The sequence below is a fragment of the Sparus aurata genome, chromosome 9 (assembly GCF_900880675.1).
Source record: "Sparus aurata chromosome 9, fSpaAur1.1, whole genome shotgun sequence".
Taxonomy (NCBI): domain Eukaryota; kingdom Metazoa; phylum Chordata; class Actinopteri; order Spariformes; family Sparidae; genus Sparus; species Sparus aurata.
The window spans coordinates 6,909,608-6,931,355 of NC_044195.1; the positions used below are offsets into that span (position 1 = coordinate 6,909,608).

A 21,748-nucleotide genomic window follows, 5' to 3' on the forward strand; every position below is an offset into this window, starting at 1 on the left:
CTAAATTTACACAAATTCTTCAATTTGACCTATTTACACATGTAAAGTATAAAAATAACATGAATATGAGTAACATATTATTACTAGGCATGGTTACAAATGTGTCTAGAACTTTATTAGATACATTTAGATATCATTTAAATGCACACTGGGGGGACTAACAAGGACAACAACACAATTACTGTATTTCATAGTCTCATAAAAACGGTTAAATAACTGTAGAGCTAAGAGTGTTTGAACTTCAACAATAAGAACTGATACTAGTTTGTAAAAAATAAAATAAATGCACATTGTCAGTATTTAATGTGCCTCAAAAACAGTGCAAAAGATATGAAAACAAAATTTGATTTACGTAACACAGGCCCAAAGCATAGCTCAAAGCATATACAACCGTTAAATAACAGTGGAGCTAAAAGTGTTTGAACTTACAAAATAAGAACTGATACTTGTTTTAAAAATAAAATAAATTCACATTGTGGCAGTACCTTAGATTCACTTAACATTTACTGACCACTAACATCATGGCCAGAAGATGAATGCACAGTGTTATTCAACAGAAACACAAAAAACTATGTATTCAGGTATGTATTCACTGTACGGCATAAACAGTGCAAAAGATATAAAAACAGTGCATACTGAAGGCGCACTATTAGTGACAAAAATCTGAATATTTAATTTGCAGTCTTATGAGCCCGTTTCAATAGATTTGATTTATGTAACAGCTCAAAGGCTTATCGGTTAGATTTTACTATCAATGTGGAGTGGTAAGTCACACTTCTCAAATCCATACACAGTGCGGTTGTAGCATCGTCTGCATTTTTGGTAATGTTTTCCTGTGTTTACAGGCCAGTGATGTTTCCCATCACCTCTTGTGGAATCTTGAGGTTTCACAGTTGAAGATCTTCTGCCTTGCCCAAGAGGCTGTTTTCCATATCTCTTGAGGAGATTTAGGGACAAAACCCGCTGAAAGGTCAGGAGGTCATAATCACTGACATCTCTGAAGAACAGCCAACTATTCACCACTGCACTGTGACCCTTCACAGTCCTTTGACCTTATTGCAGATCTATATTTTGACACTTGAAGATCATGCAGATCCACACCACCCATGTTTTGGTTATATGTAAGGAAACACAGAGGTTGTGGCACTGCTTTTTTCTCTTTGTTCCACCTGGATGCTTGACCCTGTGTATATCTTACTACAGCATTGGTTGCCATCATTACAACACTGTTATCCTTCCATCGCACCAGTAGCTTCTCCCCCTCAGTAAGGACCTCCGTGCTTCCACAAGGCATTTTTTTCAAAATCCTTCACACCTGTGAAAGGGATGTCATGCAGACGGCACTGTCTCAGTGTGCCAAGGGACCCATAATATAACCTTGTTTGGTCATTTCATCAATGAGGCTAAGTGAGGTGAAAAGGTTATCGTGCACAAATGTGCATCCTAAAGGGAGTTCTGCTTGTTCTGCCAGACCAAGGACTACACTTGGGCCCTGTCCTAAGCCAGTTTCAGGCAGATGTTTGTGGACTCCACAACAGGGCTCCATGTGAAACATGTACGCTGTGGGTGAAGCAAGGCTTGACAACTTGTATACAAACTGGATTGGTTTGCCCCTGATGAACTGCTTGCAGCCATGCCTGCCATAACAGGGTATCGTGCTTTCATCAATTGACAGCTGTTTTGTGTATGGCATCATCTTGTAGGCATCATTCAGAGCACTGAAGATGGCTTGATACAAATTAGAGGAGACAACATATTCTTTGATTTAAAAACTTTCATTAGCTGCCAAAACCAAAACAGCACTTTTAGAGCTTCGAGAAGTAAAAAAAAAAAAAAAAAGAGCGGCAACAATTGTTGCCGATGGGATTAAACGGGTTAAATTTGAAATACACCTTTTCATAGAAAGCCCAAGAGTCTTTCCTGGTGTGATGCGATACCAAGCCCGGCCCGGCCTGAGGATAGTGACTGGAAATATCAGCTCGGACTCGGCTCGACTCAGACAGAGAATCTAAACTCTAGGGGACTGACTGGAGGCTGAAGGTAAAGTTGCCCCAAACTAACGACGTTAGCTTTTTGTGCTAGCTAGCTTTTCGAGACTGATTAGCTAGCTAACTTTAACGTTGGGCTAAACTAGAAGTTAACCCTAACATTAACATTGTTTTTCCAGAATGAGTGCGTTAGGAGAGAAAGATGCTGTGGAAGCTGGAACTGGTCTTGGCTCAAGCTAGAAGGTAAAGTCACAGTAAAAGGACAAGAGCTGTGGCGGCGCTCCCTGCTGTCTTGGACCATGATCTTTCTCAATGTAGCTGGCCCCCAAGGGTAGCTTCTTCTGTGCCTCAGGTCTTGTTGCCCGGCCATGTCTCTTTAGTGATAGCTAGTGTATGTGTGGGTGTGAGTGGGTGGGTCTGTGTGTCTGCGTGCGTATATGTGAGTGTGTATATGAGTGTGTATGTATTTGTCTTCTTGATTTTATTTGCTGTTTTTTAATCTCTGTTGTTTTTAATCTCTGTAAGGCACTTTGCGCTACTTTTTGTATGAAAAGCACTATACAAATAAAGATTGATTTGATTTAAAGAAGAAGGTGCAGCATAATGTGACCATGTGTAGATAGATACTTTATTATACATTCATACTGTCTTGTATTTCTGCTTGATTTTTCTCTAAAAACGCATCAGATTGATGCTTTTAAATATGAAATATTCAACATTTTCTTTTGGGGGAGCGCGAACCCACCGAGAGGGGTTGTATCCTTCTCACCTTTTTCACCCCTGACCCGTTTTCATGCCTGCCTGAGAGACCAGGTGGTGGTGGCAGTTCTCTGGAATCCTGTGCAGCCAAAGATGAAGAAGGATGTACAGGAATGGGTGCAATGGTAGCTCGAGGTGCTGACAACGTGGCCGCAGGGTAGAATAAATACTGTGGTGAGCTCATCCAAGGAGTACGATCCTATAATGTAGATGCTGACTGGGGAAGTAGGAATAGATCCAGTGCTGGTGATCCCTGAAGCCAGAGCAGCCAAGTGCTACAGAGAGCTTTGGCCCCAGCTGGAACAGCGACAGGCCTTCAGATAGAGGCTCCTGGAGGCAGAGCTGGGGGAGGACAGGGAAAGTAGTGTCACAGAGAGTCTGCATACAGGCATGAGGTTGGCCACGGACAGCGACAAAGACAAAGACCAACGCCCCGCAGCGCCGGAGGTAGCACCAGCTGACAGCTAAAGGTCCAACACCCCCAGGGCCCCTGGCACTTTCAGGGGCCCTGATGCCGGCAGCAACACCTGCTTTCCAGAGGTTAGCCTCCCAGTTTGAGAAATTGAGGGAGATTGAGCCTGAGGGGAGCCTCGAGGACTTGGAGGGATTCCAGAAGATGGACTATAAAGGGGATAAATCCGGAGTAAGCAAGAATCAACTTGTTGGGAATCGATATTGAGTATTGATTATTAATTAACATATTAATAATGAATTAAAATCATTATAGTTGATTAATGAAACCTAGGTTATTATGAGTCAATAATGAACACGGGGAACCACCCTGAAATCAGGGATCAATAATCAATTGATTTACCTTTTTAGTCTCAAAGCCTGAAAATTCATCAAATTGTCAATATTATGAAAATATCAATATTTAGATAAGAGGAAAGGCGTGAATCCGAGCACTGACCATCTCAACCAGCGGTTATTACAATATGGGATTGTGCAAAATAATCACAGATACTGCTCAGTTAAAATCAGCAGTGTTTATTAAAGCTTTTCTCCACAAAACAAACCACCTCTTTAACAAACAACAGTTTCCTTCAACAACTAGCAACATCAAAACATAAGCAAGCCAAACATGTTACTTGGGGGGGGCGTGTGTGTGTGTGGAAGGAAGTCCCCAATAAAGACTACAAAGATGGCCGGACGTGGCTTGGGAAGTTAAGTTCGCCGGACTACAAATTAGTGAGCGTGACTTAGGAAGTCTCGTCGGAGAGACTACAGGAAACACCAGACGTGACTTTGTGTCACACGAGAACGCGGATTCTGAGGTGATGAATTCAGAATCACTGATTCATATACCTGGAATTCAAAATTGGTGTCAGTGACTGTATCGACCAAAGGTGATCCCTACACATGTGCGCGAGGTTTGAACAAAGGCGGTGGTTGCACCGTCTTTGGTCTCGTGTGCCGTTTGGTCACACGAGAGGTGAATTTAGAGGGATAATACCCACAGTCCCTAAAAGGTAGCCGAGCTATCGAGAGGAGTCTGTCTTTAAAGTCAATAGAGGGGATATGCTGGACACACATCCTATGTTATAGCGGGGTTATCAACTTTAAGTTTACAACAGATCGCCCATAAGATTACGTGTATCTCGGTGTGTGTGTGTGTGTGTGTGTGTTAGTAAAAGAGTGAAGAAGCTAAGCGTGGGCTAAGCAGACAACAAAGAAACAAATACAACGACCATGTGGTGCACAGCGGTCGTCTCTCCCTCGAACAGTGGCCGACAAGCGCATCGAGGTTCATTTATCGTCCGCTGATCGAGGCGGTATAGGACGTATTGTTGTCACACACGGCGACAAGACTGTACAAGCCTGATTAGTCTGAATGAGCTCCTAGCGAGCGTGGCAAACACAGTTAGCACACAGTACAAGCAACCATAAATCGAACTACGCGGTCCTTTCACAACAATATAACAGCACAACAAAGAAAACCATGTTATATACTATCTGTTTCTGCCCAAACAAAGGCCTCTTACTTGGTTACCACTTGTTGCGGTAGCATGCCCGCCTGACTCGAAGCTCCAACTCATTCTCCAACAATCTGTACCAGCAGGTTTAGCGCTTTAGGAGGGCGCTGCTACGGGAGGAACTGAATAAATGGGGCTGAAGCGGAAAGGGAAGACCAACAGAAGTCTGAGGCAGGTTTCACCTGGGACAGAGGAACTAGCCCCTAAGCTACAACCTATCCCTGAGGGAGCCCACAGGATAGCGGAGATGGACTGACCAGAACCTGAAAATATGGAACAATAAGTTCCGGAGAAAGCTGATGGAGAGGGCTGGAGAGGAGTACTGGGGAGAGGCCAGGGAGCAGCTTAGCCGACGCCGGGCTGAGCCCTGACCCCCAAGGAAGATAGTGGTAACGAGTAGAGCAAAGTTATGCTACTATGCGGTGCTGCACCTGCTGATTAAGGCAAACCCGGGTCTGGCAGATCTTCAGAGATACCAGGCAGAAATGCTGACCACCTTGGAGAAGGGTATATCGAAGGCAGGCGACCTGGGTTACTGCAGAGTGGTCATTTGCATCGATGTACTGAGATCCCACGATCTACCATGGGAGGAGGCAGAGAAAGCAGCCACGGCAGTCCTGAAGCTGCAGATGCAGATGCCTCCTCTGCAACGCACCTACACGGGGATTGTGATCAACACTTCCCCTGCACAGCACCAGGACCATAAAAACCGCGTGAAACCTGGTTGAAAGCAGCACTGAGAACGAGGATACACAGAGACTGTGGATAACACACATAACCAGCCATCCAGTGGACAGAAAGGAATCGCCACAAAGCCAATATGAGCGGCTGGTCCTTGAGGACATCAATGACAAAGACTCCTCCCTGGCCAAAGCTTTGTAGCAAAAAGCCATATGGCGTACGGAAGAGGATTATATGTGTGAAGGGCCCATATAATCTAATTACAATAAGTGAATTGGAAGAACTGAACAAAGTGAGGTTTTGTGGCTCCTGGAAGAGACGGTTGGACAAATTGCAGAAAAGACTGAACTGCGTAGGACCAACAAAGGGTAATGAATCACCTGAGAGCTGGTACAAAGAGGTGGACATCCCATGATAATCGAGAGAAAGCACAGGAAAGCGACTTCTCTCCAGCTGGGAAGGAGAGGTGAAAGAAATCCCAAGCAAGTGTGGCCAAATTCAGGAACGACTGTGGGGATCTAGGAACCAAGTATGTTCACACTATTGAAGGGGGAGTCCATCCATCAGTGCGCCAATACCCTTTAAATCCTGGGGCTGTCCCAAAGATGGACATAATCGTGAAAGAATTTAGTGTCCTCGGGATTATCAGAGAGGAACCAAATCCAGTCACCAACAACCCAATACAGGCTGTGAAGAAGCCTGAAGCAGCAGGAGGGGGTTGGAGACCCGTGATTAATTTCAAGGCCCTCAACCGACGAACTGTTGCTAATCGAGCAAGCCTGATCAATCCTCAGGGGGCTTTGAAAACACTGCCGATGAAGAAGTTTAAGTCTTGCATAGATCTGGCAAATGGATTCTTTTCCCTGAGAGTATCCAAGCAATCACAGGGAAATACGACCGTCACCCACAAAGGCAAGGCAAGGCATATGTATGGCAAAGGTTGCCACAGGGGTATAAGAACTGCCCGAATGTTTTTCAGTCAGCAGTGATGGACGTCCTGGGGACGACAATCTACATCGATCATCGATGATGACACCCAGGAGGAACACCTGGTCAGACTGCAGAAGGTGATGGAAAGGCTCACAGCCGCAGGGCTAAAGCTGAACATCAAGAAATGCCAGTTTGGACAATTCCAAGTGACCTATCTAGGACTCCAGGTCTCCATGGACCTGGGGCTCTTGGAAACTTACTGAGAGAAGGTGAGGCAGATCAGCCCACCTACTTCGGGGAACGACTTACACAAAATATTGGGATTATGTAACTATGTGAGGGACCACGTCCCCAGCTACCAGAAGTATGCCAGACCACTGTATGCCTGCCTTGAGAAGAAAGAAGATGATGAGAAAGGTGGGCCTCAAAAGAAATGAGAATGGTCGGCTACAGACCAGGACAACCTGGAAAAGCTGCAGGCAGCCATTCAGGCGGCCGTGAGATTGGAACAAAGGATATGGTTTCTCTTTTCAGGGTAATCATCAGTGATCTTCCCAGCTCTTCAAAGGACCTTGGCCATTGTGGCTCATGCTGTGAGAGGAAGTCTGGGCCAGATATCCACCTTTTGAAATGCAGCAGAGCACCTGCTCCTAGGCCGCGTGATGCATCATCCGCATCGATGGATTGGGTTGAGGCTTGAGCTGATGTGTCTCCACTGTGACACTGTGGACATGTCCCGAATGGTGGAAACTTGGTTCGCCACAAATATCTGAAATCTTTTGGTGGTGTTCGCAATGTACTTCAAGACAGTTGTACTGTCTGACTAGAACCCTTGTCCTCTCACTTAAACTGTAGCTCTGCCTTCTGCATTCTGCCAGGATAGGGCTGAAGTTGCTTGATGTGAGACATCGGTCGACACGAAAGTCATCCAGCTGCTGCAATTCAGCCACCCACTGCTGCCACTGTTGAGCGATGATCTCTGGGACCTCCTCATCCCATCCAAGCTTGATTTTGCACAATTCTTGCAGAATCCGCTTGCCAGTAAGTATGATGGGTGCAACGAGCCCCTGCGGGTCATACACAGAGTTGACAATTGAGAGTATGCCATGTCTTGTTGTTGGCTGCTGCTTGACCGCCATGCTGAATGTAAAAGTGTCATGCTCAACATTCCATTGAGCTCCAAGAGCTCGCTCCATAGGAAGGTGTTCTCTATCCAGGTCCAGAGAGTTTTCACCTCTGAGGCCTTTTTCTCCTCTGCTATTAAGGAGAGGACAGTGCAATGATTACTAACCCACTTGGTTAGCTTGAATCTGCCTTTGGCGCACACCTCTGTAAGTCCTCTGTATAGAGGCATGGCTTGCTCCTCTGTCCCCATAGCCTTGAGGCAATCATCCACATAGAAATTGCTTCTGATGGTGTCAGTCACTTCAGGTGGGTAGTCATTCTGATTGTCTTCTGCAAATGTGGCACAGCTCGGTGAGGACACAGCCCCAAAGAGATGAAAGGTCATACGGTGTTCAATGAGCCTTTAACTGAGGTCGCGGTTGGGCCATCAGAGGAAGCGTAGGAAGTCAACATCCTCTATTGCTACTTTCACCTGGTGAATATCAGCCATTAGAGCGATTGGACCCTGGTGAAAGCGTAGAAGAACACCAAGCAGTGTGTTGGTCAAGTTGGGCCCTTGAAGAAGCTCCTGGTTCAAAGATGTACCACCAAAGGTTGCAGCGCAGTCAAACACAACACAAATGGTTCTCTTTCTGGGGTGATGATCACCATGATGTGGTATGTACCAGACCTTTTCCTTGTCACACTCCAGCTGGTCGTTAGGTACCACTTCAGCGCATCCTTTCATAATGACATCATTCATAAAGCCTTTGTATTCTTCAAAGAATGTGTCATTCTTCCTGATCTTTCTCAGGAGGTGAGCTGGTCGCTGCTCCACCACCTGGCGATTGTTAGGAATGCTATCATCTTCCTTACGAAAGGGTAGCTTGAGGTGGTAATGCCAATCTTTCAGCTTAGCAGAGGTAGATGTGTTTTTCAGAAATTGCTTATCCTCCACCGACATCTCCTGCCTTTCATCATAATGCTGCTCAGCAAAATCTTGATTGTACTGCTTGACCAGATCTCTTCCAAACTTGCAATAGAGACTCGATTTGCACTCACATATTGTCGCTAGTGTTGCTGATGTCGAGTGGACCATTGACCACCCAGCCGGGGAGAGTCTGCACAGCGTATGGTCCATCACCTTCACTGTTAATTATTCTTCATAGTTCAAGCGCCTTTGGTATATTGACACCAATCAGGAGTTCCACGCCTGCGTCAATTTTAGCAGTTTCAACATCCTTCAAATATGGCCACTTCCTGATGTCATGTTCATCTGGGATGTTGTCTTTGGTGACAGAGATGCTTTTCTGGGTGTACACATCTGGCAGGTCCAGAAATGTGTTGCTGTTGAGCCCAGCAACCTCCATTTCAGTGATCCTGTAGCTGGTTACAGGCTTTTCCTGTCCCAGCGTTTTGAGCAATATCCCTATCTTCTTCCCCTTTGCGTTCAACTGCGTCATCAGTGCCTCAGTGCAGAATGTAGCAGAGCTGCCAGGATCTAGAAAAGCATACGTCTGCACAATCTGGCTTCCTTTAGAAAGCTTCACCTGCACAGGAACGACAGCAAGCGTGCACTCTTTGCTACCAGCCCCAATAGGTTGATGTGGTTCTAGAGAAACCAAGGCACTGCTCACAGCTGACTCTGTCCAGCTGACTTTGGAGACTTTTTCTCAGTTTGAGAACTTTTGTTCTTGTCCAGATCAATGTGCAGAATGCCTGGGAGTCGTTGCTGACACACTGGACAGGTCGAACACTTGCGACAATCCTTACTCGTGTCCTTTTGACAAACATCTAAAGCACAATCCTTTGCCTTTAAGAAATTCAACTTTCTCCTTGTTAGGTAAGTGCTTCATCTAATTGCATGACTCCATCATATGATCCCCATTGCAATACAAACAAGGCCTTTTAAAAGCAGTTGTGCTTCAGTCCTGGTTTTGACCTTTACTTGGATGTGGCTTAGCAGTAATAGCAGAATTCTTAGGCAATGAAATCAATGCTGTGGCGAAACTGCTCCCTCTGCTGGTTGGTTTGTGTCCTTGTTTCGTGTCTGAAGGCTTTGTCTTGGAATCTCCTTTACTGGTGATTGTCAGGTCAATGATATCATCAAATACAGGTTCCAGTGCAATCCTAGCCTGCTTCTCCACAGACTCCACCAAGTTTTTAAACTTCACTCTTTGCTTTTGCCTATCCTGGAAGTCACAGGCTGTTGACCTCCATTTGTCACAAAGCCTGAATGGCAACTTGGAGACAATTATTCTGAGGTTGGATGGGTTATCCAGTTCCTTCAAATGTTGGACATTTGGACTGCATTTTGTTGCAACAGCCTCTTAGGATTATTGCATAGGCTCGCAATGCCTGCCCATCTTCCACCCTTATGGTGCTCAATTTCAGTACTTTATGGACATATGCTGTGGTAATCTTCATTTTATTACCATGTTCCACTCCAGCTGTTCTTTGGCCTGTTTGTAGCCTTTTGTTGGACCTATATGCAAACAGCTGCGAATGAGTTCTTTTGGCTGTCCAGTTGTGAATCTCCCAAATAATAGAGCCTGTCCTGGTCATTGTCAGTTTTGGCCTCAATGCAATGTTCAAAAGATTTAATGAACGAAGTGTATTGCAGTGGGTCGCCATTGAAAAGTGTTATTTCCTTTGTTGGAAGAAGGGCCAGTTGTAGCTGTTTCACCATGATTTCTGTTAGGTCATGTTGTTTTCCCATAACACTAACCAGGGTTTGATCATTCACATTCACAATTGAATTAGCATTTTGCCCACCATCCATGCGTCCTGAGCCAGCTTGCTGCTGAGACGGTTGCACTGTGTGTGTATTGGTTGAGTGGGTTGCTGTTGGGACGGCAGCGCTGTGCGCATAATGGTGCGGGATGGATGTGGAGTTATTAGGTATTACCAGTAGAGATGCACCGATCAGGATTTTTGGGGCCGATCACCGAAAGCAGTATCTGCCGATCCCGATATTGCAGATCACCGATCACAGCGTCAAATCCATAAATTCTTCTATATTGTTGTCTTGTGTAACTTTAATATATTTAATTAATGATTCTTCTTACACAACATTGACATTGTATTATTAAGTATAAAAATTAGGAGATGAGAAAGTATCATGAATTGACCACCGTTTTATTGCAGGCTGAGGCAATGTGGATTTTCACACTCTAGAGACTCTCTTAGAGACAACTTAATGCATGCAGTCAGGGTGGGAATTTCATCATTTTAGGGGCAAGTCCATTTGGCATTCACTTTTTCTTCAGGGGCACCAAGGCCACATGACAGGGCACAAAGGCCACTGAGTAAAATGTGTTGATTTACCTTTCAGACTGATACCATGACATCCTAATTTATAATAAGACATGGATTGTGTATTAAAACATTTTTTAATACCAAAATCAAGTTAAAGTTACATTAGAAATTAGTTTTTGTTAAGTAGGGTAAGGGAGAGGTGATTTTTGTGACACCATACTGAATATTAGTGTTATTGAATATTTCTCCCAATAGAAATTCCCCAAAATTATGGCAAAGCACATTTTTTCCAAACAAAAAATTGTGGAATAACCAGCAGGAGACCACTGATGTGTGGAGTGATTTTGCTGGCACTACACTCTGAATAATAGTGAAGTTATTACATTTTTTGTAGTTTCTCTTTTCGGTGTTGCACTTTGTAGACGGTCCCTGCGCCCTCGTCTCACAGCTGGCTGACCATACAGACCAGAGTTAATGTCCAGACGCTCGTTTTGATGAAAATACAGTTGTAGCTTATTGTCTATCGTAGTACGGTAGGAAAGAGCCGTCGTTTGTGTTTTAACAAGGTTTCACTTATGAGTTATTGATCCGGGAAGTTCGAATCTGTGAATATATTTCCAACTTTACCAAACTAAATCCTACCACATAAGTCAGTTACGTATCATGTCAAAACCGGCTGCGCTCGCTTTCCCACTTGTGCTGTAAGTTTCGTTCTTCTGTTTTGAGACGCTGCTGCTGTGTGAGAGTCTTTCACATGAGATCATCGTGATGGTGAGACTCCACCTGCGCGAACCGCGGACTCACTGAAGTTACTGTGCACTCAGATGGCTGTAATTAAAGGCAAGCCTGCTACGCTGACCGGGCCAGAGGCACAGAGGCCACTGTGGCCGTACGATTAGTTTTTTTTTTTTCACGGGGCATCAAGGCCAAAGTGCGGGGCAACAGCGGCCATGAAATTCCCTCCCTGCATACAGTTAATGCACTGTCTTTATACTTAAACGTCATCTGATCGGCCTGATGTGATCTATTTTGAGAACTCCGATCAAAACCGATAGGGGCATTATCGGCCGATTGCGATCGGTTGCCGATCGATCGGTGCATCTCTAATTACCAGAGACGTTCTATTATTGTAGAGACAGTTCACTCTGATCATTTTGAATGGGGAAATCTGCGACGCCAAAGATGGCACATATCCCGCCCCTTTCACCAACAGCCAATCACCTGCGTTGTCACAACCGAACCGGGAAAATTATAGCCCAATCATGTTGTTTCACCAGCGCATGCGCACAACTAGTTTTCACAACAGAGACCATTCACCTGGTGGCAAGCAGAGCCAGCTGGAAGTCTCTGCCAATACATCCATGTTGAAACGACGGAACAACTTAGAGGTAACTATTTTTATATATTTATATTTTTATGCACAAAGCTGACTGTAGTCAGGTAGAGTAGAGCCAGAGCACAGCAGCCGGCACAGATTCAGCTGTACGATGGTCGTCGGTGTCGTAAATCCGCGCGCATGCGCAGTGGAGTTCTCCCTGTAGGAAAAGAGTTTTAAACATCATTTCTACAGTAAAGTCGATGTGTTTTGGTTTTTATTTGTATCTTATTTCACTGGCGAGCATGTCTGTATGTTTTTTCTGTCCTGTTATCACGTTAAAGGGTGGATTTGACCATGCCTCCATTCATTTAGATAGGGGTCTGGTCTCTTTGGGCTTTTCGAGGCATCGCCAAGATGGCCGCCGAGTGGCATGACTTGCCTAGAAGGACTCTGGTGTTACTCTGTGGGTGTGGATGCTGTGTATGTCAGGTCACGTCTTCTCCTTGTGTGAGATGTTATGCTGCCCTCCATCAGTACTTGGATTCGTGCTTCAGCTGCTGCCAGTTCACTTTGAAGTTCCAGCATCTCTCTCCTTGCCTTGAGCTTGGCCTTGAGTTTGGCTTCCTCCATATACACTTCATGCATTTGGCTGAGAAATGCAGCTTTGGCATTAAGAGTAGCGCGCTCAGCTGTCGCTTTCCTCAGAGCGCTGGATGTGGTTTAGCTGCTAGCCTGAGATGCACTGTCACCTGGCCAAACATTTTCATTATCATTATCATCCTGGCATGTATCTGAAGCCTCCTCCCCACTGTTCAACCATTCCTTCATACTGGTTATAAATTCCTTAAACCGCAATAGTTTAGGCACATACCAGTCTACATGATCTTCCTCTTGTTCATCAAGAGACAAAATGATTGCGCATACACATGTAATTGTAGAAATTCCGCCAACAATGTATCAAATGCCTTCAACTCATTCACCACAATTTCCTTATTTTCATCATCATTCTTCAATACTCTTCCTTGTGAGCGCACCGAGTTTACCTCGGCAAGCGCCTGTCAGTTTCAAGCTCTTTTTCAGCCATGTTTTCATTCTGGATTGCACCCTCGGTTTTATCTTTATCAGCCATCTCGTTATTTGGTTACGTGTTTTGCAACAGTGTTTAACTCTGCAATCGAGTATGTGCTTTGCCACAATTGCTTCCCAAATACAAACTAATGGAGAAGGTTACTCACGGCTTGCTGCGTTGACAGTGAGCTGAGCTCGTGTGTAATCCTTTCCCGTTCCATAATATCCACATCAAACAATGGAAACGCGCACCCGTAAGTGTTTTTTAACTTGTGTATCGGTTTTCAATACAATGCCATAAGCCGAGACCAGATCAGGGTAAAACCTTTCAGACGCACCTTCAAACGATCATCCAGTAGTCATAGATGAAGTAATCCAATGCAATTTATTGCAATCCCAAATGAATTCGATAAATCATGATGCACAATTCCAAAACGATCAACCAATGGATAATCTACGAAACAAAACGAAACTGATAGTAAACCGATAGTGTTCGGTGGTTAAAAAACTGTATGATCACTCTGTCTATGTCCAAGCGAAACACTTCCTGCTTTCCTGGTAGACACCCATTTAAGCACACCTGACAATTAGTCATCAATCATCGAGCCACAGATCTACCATACCATAAGCAAATCATAGGGGGAGCAATCATTCCAAATGACCAAGGCATAATACTGTTTAATAGGAATATGTACAATAATATAATAATTCTAAATATACAAATAAAAAGCATAAATACCAGTATTCAAACAGAAAACATTTCATATATAAGCAATATGGCTCCAACCGTTGGAGGCTTGTATCATCAAGTTTGCAGTAGCCAAGGACTTGCACTTTTCTTGTTCCAGTGTGCATTTTACCACATTACTTTGCCGTAAATCACAGAGTTTGAGCAATTATGCCTCCACCACTATTCAACGCAAAGTGACACCCTTTACATTAAGCAGTGAATTTAAATCACCCTTTCACTTGCTGGGCAGATTTTTTTCTTAAAAAAAGTGTATAAACTGAATATATTACATTGAAATTTGGGTGAGATCCAATTCACATTTGCTACTCATCCAGGCATGTGGCCCAGGCTTAAGGTATACAGGAAGTGGATTCTCCTCTGTAATGGGACAATCGGCCTGTTGTTAATTCAAAGGGCTCCACATCAGTTGACGACATAATACAATGTTTATTTTCTTTCTTTTTTTTCATCTAAACAACATCAAAATTTTCCCTGCTTTGGAGTTTGTTAAAGTATTATAGTCCAAAAGTCCAATCCACAAGGTACAACTTTCCATAAAGCCATATAATAGAAACTATATTTAATTATTGCGTCACAGAATCAAAGCAATGTCCTTTGGTTATGGTAAAAGGAGGAGGGGTGAGATGAATCTGTTTTGTTATGGAGAAAACTTTGGTCTGAAAGCTGCCAGAACTCATCAACCTCTCTTCTCCTTTTCTCTCTCTTATAATGGAGACACTGGAACGACCGGACCTCTGCTTTCCACAGTTACTTAACGCCTCCTGCAAGAAGCCAACACAGCATCGTGCTGACACCATTTTTCTTTACATCCTGCTGTCTTGCATCTCTGCACTCACTATTGCTCTAAACCTGCTGGTCATCATCTCTATATCCCACTTCAGGCATAAAGACAAACTCATAATCTGAAATATTTTTACTCAGTATCAGCACATCAGTTTAGTTGTTTCTGGGGTGACAGGGATATTGTTACATCATGCCATTTTATGAAACATAATATTTTGAGTTTTGAACAGTTTACATGTATTGCATTTAGCATTTAACACACTTGTATAGTTTTACTATACTATACTAGTATTACAACTCTGAATCCACTGATGACATGGATGTTGGCATCCAATTCCATATTCTCTGACCATCATCTCCTCTACTATAGACAAACATACAGTAGAATGCAGAATTAGTCCTGAATCTATTGTCATGTCAGTGATGTTGTTGAGCACAATCGGTATTTAACCCTAACCCTAAAAAAATATACTTAATGTTCTATACTGTGATGTAACTGGAAATATTTGGCTATTCACACTGTGAGAGACAGGAATATTTGTATGAATTCCACAACTGCTACATACACGTTCACTGACTTGACCTTCTTTTTCTCTAGGCAGCTCCACACCACCACCAACTTCCTCCTCCTCTCCCTGGCTGTCTCAGACTTCCTTGTCGGCCTCCTGTTGATGCCGGTTCATATCCTTCTAATAGGTGGCTGCTGGTTTTGGGGAAGCTTTATATGTGGACTGTTTTATTATGCCTCTTTTCTCCTTACATCTGCCTCAGTAGGAAACATGGTGCTCATATCCGTTGACCGTTATGTGGCTATTTGTGACCCTTTGTGTTACCTTACCAAAGTCACTCAGAAAAGAGTTCAAGTCTGTGTTTGTCTGTGTTGGGCCTGTTCAGCGTTGTATAACGGTCTGATATTGATGGACTACCTTGAACAACCAGAAAGATTTAATTCCTGCTATGGAGAGTGCATAGTTGTTGTTGACTCTATAACAGGAGCTGTAGATGTCATGTTGACATTTGTTGGCCCCATTGTTGTCATCGTTGTTCTGTATATGAGAGTTTTTGTGGTGGCTGTGTCTCAGGCTCGAGCCATGCGGTCTCATATTGCAGTTGTCAAACTGCAGGGTTCAGTAAGTGCACCTGCTAAGAAGTCTGAGATGAAAGCAGCCAGGACTCTTGGTGTTGTCGTGGTTGTATTTCTTATATGTTTCTGTTCATATTTTTATCCATCCATTGCGGGCCAGGCCATGTCAACCAGTGTGGCATTTCAAATGTATGGGGTCTGGCTACTTAATTCTAACTCCTGTCTAAATCCAGTGGTCTATGCTTTTTTCTATCCCTGGTTCAGAAAATCCATCAAACTTATTGTTTCATTTCAGATACTGCAGCCTGACTCTTGTAATGCCAACATAGTGTAGCTATATCTACAAACACGTCTGTAGTATATCTGTACTAAAATGACCACCAGCTATCTTATTGCTCAAGGAACAAATAATAAAAAGTAGAAAAAGAACAACAACTTTGTAAAACTAACCAATTGAAGAGTATGTACATTATTAGTCTGTGTTTTATTACAAAACTTTATCTTCAACAGATGAGAGCAGATTCTTCCAGCATGTCCGCTTTGTAATAAAGTTGATTTGATTGGAGTTCAATTCCCATCTCGTCAGATACTGATGCTTTGGGATGGCGGCTGATCCGACTTTCAATCCCAAAGTGTAAGAATTTGACAAGTTGGAAATGAGAATGTAAAATCATCTGTATTATGATGTAAAGCTCTTAATCATCAGGCTATCAAAAGAAAAGAAAGCTAAAATCCCCTGAACTCGTTTTGTTTTTTATGCAGTTAATGTATTCCTGTTGCTGAAGTTCCCACCATTGTTTAATAATATATATTAAGTTATAATATCATTTTGAATAGTTACTTTGTTAAAATATGAATATGTCCACATCATTAAAAAATATATTAATTACACTATTACCCACATCCCCAGTGAGTTTCCACTGTCTGTGTTTTTAAGTTGGTTACATATTTTATGAAAACAATTTTTAAATAGCTACTGAGATCATTTCTGTCATAATATATTGTTATATATACATATCAAGTCACAAATACCACCACATTCTGAGCCCTCACCATGAATCACCAGGACTATTTAAGAGTAATATGAACAGCAGGTGCTGCCAAGTGAACTGTAATTAGTGCTGCTATTTTCACTGTGATTGATTTTGACAGACAGGAATAAAGTCTCACATTTTCTACCATGACAGTCCTTAATGTTGTTACGTTGCATGCTAAAATTATTCAGTCAGTCAGATATTTGCTTAAATGCAGGTGTGATGTGATCACAAGCAGCAGATTTTAAATATACAATGCAACACATTCCCAATTTGGGTTAAGACAGGAAGTTAAAAAACACAATAATAGAGTTGTAAATGTTGAGATGTTAATTGGTCCATGACGTCTGTGCACCTTCAACCTGAGCAGGAACCCAAATTACCAAACGGGAACAGTCTTAAATGAAGGATGTATACTTTAAATTTAAAGGAACAGTGAAGCAAATTAATCCAGCTGTTACCACAATACACAAATAATTACAGAGAACTGCCCTGTACAATATAATAGAATTTTTCTTTATTATTAGCAAAGTATAGCAATAATCAGTAAACTGCAATATTGGGGTTTTGGTCAGGACCCAAAAGCAGGGAGAGCGGAGGCATAGGTCGAGAGAAACAGATTTTATTTAGCTCTTAGGGTTCGTTGCGAGATGGGAGGAATGTAGTGGAGCACGCCTGGCTGGTAGGCAGGCAGGCGGGCAGACCGGGACGGAGAGGCACTGGTGTCTATCTGCCATGAAGTAGTTGCACAAAAAACACAATTGTGAGATGGAGCTCACTGAGAAAAAACACACACTAGGAAAAAACTGTGACCACAGGAATACAATTTATAAGAAGTCACAAGACTTCTAACACAATGGCTAGCGGCCGTTGATTCAGTCACCGTAACTGGCTCTCACCTCTCTCGTGGTGAAGGCTATGGAGAGGGTCATGAAGAAACACATCATCATGGTAACTGTCCCACTAATGGACGCTCTCCAGTTCGCGTAGCGTTCAGGCAGAGGGGTTGATAATGCCAAAACACTCATCATGGACACGGTACACAAACACCTGACACACTCCAACACCACAACCACTCCTGTTTCAACACCCTACAGCCACACAGCTTAGCAGAGAAACTCTCCAACTGATTCCACCTGGACAACCAGCTGATCTTGTGAATTACAAACCCCATTCATACTGCCGTTTGCATGCCGGGATCCTGCGCCAATTCTCCGCATCCTCGTCTGTGTGAAGGTTTCAGATGAGGCGAGGGGTGAAATTTCTCTCCGACGCTGACCCGCCTCTGGAGGTAGTATCAGGGCCGCATTATTGGCAAACCAAACCAGTGTGAACGGATAAGCTGGCGGCGTGGAGGGGGGCATGTCGATCATACAATCTGATAACTGACTCAACTTAATAAAGAGAAATTTCCCACAAAGCAATGTTACATGACCAAATGAAAGTAACGTAGTAACTGTCTTTGCCAACTTATATGAGGAAAAAAATACCACAGCTGTATGTGGAGAAGCGCCCGTCCTCCCAACTCTTCATCCCATTTCTGTCCGAAAGATGTCCGGAGATGCTTTGCTCTGTGTGAATCACCATCGGCGGAGAATTGGCAAACCGCCGCTCCGGAGATAATGCGGCATCGCTGTGTAAAAATGGCTACAGACTAGTGATGGGAATTGCGGCTCTTTTAAGAGAGTCGGTTCTTATGGCTCGGCTCACTAAAAAAAGAGCCAGCTCTTTCGACTCCCAAGTGGCTCCTCAGATTTTTTTGGTGATTAAATTAATTTATTACCAAAAATAATGAAACATGGGGTGTAAAATGAATTACTAATACATTATATCAAATGTTTATTATTTATATGGCTTATTATACTCAACATGGAACAGAGTGCTACAAAAAAATCAGTTTTAAAGTACATAGCCTTTTGCACAAACTGTCATAGAGCTCTGGGTTGTAGGTCCAGGTGGTTGTCTAATGTGCCTGTGCAGGTTATCTGTAGAGCCTGCTCCATATGAGATTTTAACCTTCAATACTCCACACTCACACTTACTGCGTTTCCTGCCGTCACTAATTTTCTCACCTTTCCAGCATGTTGTCTCTGTAGCGTCTGCTCTCTCTGTGTTTGCCGTGTCTGTAAGCCCCGCCCCTCCCCCTCTTGGTCAGTGCGGACACACAGACTGCACCACACATCGTGTAATTGACCACGATGTGCGGCTTGAACAGAAAAAAAATAGTGGAAAAAAACAAAACAAAGCGGCTCCGGCTCAAAGAGCTGGCTCTGAGATCTGTTTCGTTTGCGACCGACACATCACTACTACAGACTTCCTTACCAACAGTTCACAGAGCGTGCTGATCAATTACACCTTCTCCAACATCTCGGACACCTCTACAGGCTCCCCTCAGGGCTGTGTCCTCTCACCTCTGCTCTTCATCCTTTACACCAATAACTGCAGGTCCACCTGTCCAGACTGTCATCTGGTAAAGTACGCAGATGACACAGTTTCTACTGTCCCTGCACACCCCTTACATCATCACAGCTCAGTGCTGAATGAGTGTGTGGAGTGGTAAATCGACCCTGGAGTTAAACAGGGAGAAGACCAAAGAGATGGTGGTGACCTTTTCCAGTAATCAGACGGAGCTGGCTGCAGCTGCTGTCAGCACAGTCCATGGGAAGAATGTAGATTGTGAAAGAGTACAAATACCTGAGATCAATTTTTGACGATACATTATAATTTCACACTAATTTCCCTCTGTGCATCCTCAGGAGCAGTGTTGTGGGTACTCCAATTACTTTTTTCGTGTAACGTGTAACGTAACGCGTTAGTTTCGCGCGTCAAGCAATCAGTAACTTCGTTATTTTTTAAAAAAGTAATCCGTTATTTTAAGAATTTCTCCGGATAAGGAAAGGAAAATCCCGACTGCAGCCTACTTTTTGTCAAACAGTACTGTGCCACCTGCGGATGTGTCAGCGGAGGCGCAGCGCTGTGATGCGTCTGTGCCCTGCTGCTGGCCTACGTTACCTGTGTGTGTGTGTGTGTGTGTGTGTGTGTGTTTTCGAACCCCCGGCAAGATGGCAGAGAGGACAGCTTTTGCTGGAAGTAATACTCGTGGAAGTACACACATTTTCAATTCGCCAGCGAAAAGGACAAGAACAACATAACAGTAAAATGCACACTCTGCGTTGGTGAAAAGCTTCTGTCGATCGCAAAAAATTCCACTTCAAATTTAAAAAATTTTAATAAATTAATTAATAAAACGCTATGTGGCATATTGCTGACTGTCTTTCCTGTTATTGTTACCCTGCAGAGATAATTTGGTTGGATGACTGACGTTATTCATCATTGTCACGACTTCTTGGTGCATTTAAAGGAGGCTGTGTGTGTGTTAGTTAAGTTGCAGCATGTGCGAGGCGCTGCAAACGACTTTTAATTTTTGGTAACGCATGAGTACTCTAACGCGTTCCTTTTATTCATAGGTAACGCTGTAACGTAACTGATTGCTTTTAATTGATGGTAACGTTGTAACCTAATTAACTACTTTCCAAAGTAACTATACCCAACACTGCTCAGGAGATACTGCTGCTGCTGGCATCACCTGAGGAAGCTCAACACTTGTGGGCTCAATAAGAACATTCTTCATCACCTGCTGGTTCGAATCCGTAAGTCTGCAAAACAGGACACGCCTGCAGAGCCCAGTCAAAATCCGCTCTAAAATCATTGAACTGCCGGTCAGAGCACTTTCCACCGCGTGCGAGCAGCAAATATTGATGACAGTGCGCAGGAGGCTTGAGGTCCCCTCCCATGCTCTGTTCCCAGTGTTTGAGTGGCCCCTCTCGGGATGATGGCTCTGCCGCCCGGACTGCAGGACACAGTGGGGGAGAGCAACCTTTGTTCCCAAGGCTGTTCAGCTCTTAAGCTCCCATCCACCACTACACCCCGACCTAACGCTTGGAGCACAGCTAGGATGAGGTACCTACTGTAGAGAGACACAATACTCATCTTTCCATCACTCCGCCAATGAGCAAAGTCAGGCTTGATCACCTTCCTCTGGTCATTGTTCCAGATATAAAATGTGCCTTATTGTGCACGCAAATGGCAGCAAAGCTTACACTTGGATCTGCACAGTGGAAAAGCGTACAGAGATGTCAACACCATTACGTGGATATCAGTAACGTTAGCTAACTCGCTATGTCAATCTGTTCATGCGCTATATCTTGTATCCGTCAAAGCATTATCCTGGGAGCACAACAGGGTGCTGCATGTAACACACAAGCTACAACAAGTTGCGTACACATAATGAGTAATGGGCAACTACTACCATTTCCACTTCCCACAGACACGGTTTGTGATTTTTATCTAAACGTTACACTGTACGTCACTGACTTAACGTTTCACGTCAAGTATGTAGCGGAAACTCGTTTCACCATCCCAATTTAAGCAAATTGGTCCAACTACAATTGGAAAGTCTAGAATATTATATTATTTTATCCTCCTTCAAGTTATGCGGGCACTAAACCGAGGCCAAGTTAGCTGGCTTTGTCTATGATCCAGGTATTTTCATTGCCTGGAAGTCGAGCTTCTTTAGCTTCAAAACACCACTGAGCAGCTTTCACAGGAATGAACCTGGCTCCACCTCCAACCCACTGTCCAATAATAAAACATCCTTGAATAGACTGCATCCCAAATTCCTCAATAAATTTTGCACCATTACCAAATGTTGATAACGCATAACTTCGCCTTGCAGAATTTCTAGTGTTGAACCGTGTCTTGCGTTTAGATCAAAGCCGAGCCACAGTGATAAAAACCTGTGTCTACTGCAGAGTCAACTGACTCGGGTGTAAATGTAGAGTTTACACATTCCCATTGCACATAAAAGCCTGATCATAGTGGATTTAAGTGTGTTGACCCTATGCAATGTTATTTACTTTGAACCTTGCTAGTATAATGTTAGCTATCTGGCTAGCAGCTGAGATGAGTGGTTCAGTGAGCTGAGTGGGCCAGTTTACCTCCCATTGGTAAGTATCTA

At 43.6% G+C, this 21,748-nt stretch overlaps 1 protein-coding gene across 1 annotated transcript; it reads left to right on the forward strand.

Annotated features, from left to right (window-relative positions):
- Nucleotides 1–14,538: 14,538 nt before the first annotated feature.
- LOC115588596 (trace amine-associated receptor 13c-like) lies at nucleotides 14,539–16,031 on the forward strand. Its single transcript, XM_030429270.1, has 2 exons — nucleotides 14,539–14,711; nucleotides 15,212–16,031. The coding sequence occupies exons 1-2, from the start codon at nucleotides 14,539–14,541 to the stop codon at nucleotides 16,029–16,031; spliced, it is 993 nt and encodes a 330-aa protein (XP_030285130.1).
- Nucleotides 16,032–21,748: the final 5,717 nt, after the last annotated feature.

Excerpts from the sequence above, each read along its gene's own strand:
- LOC115588596 (XM_030429270.1), top strand. The coding sequence starts at position 14,539 with ATGGAGACACTGGAACGACCGGACCTCTGCTTTCCACAGTTACTTAAC. Across the intron at positions 14,712-15,211 it reads ATCTCTATATCCCACTTCAG|GCAGCTCCACACCACCACCA; the intron begins GCATAAAGACAA and ends CTTTTTCTCTAG.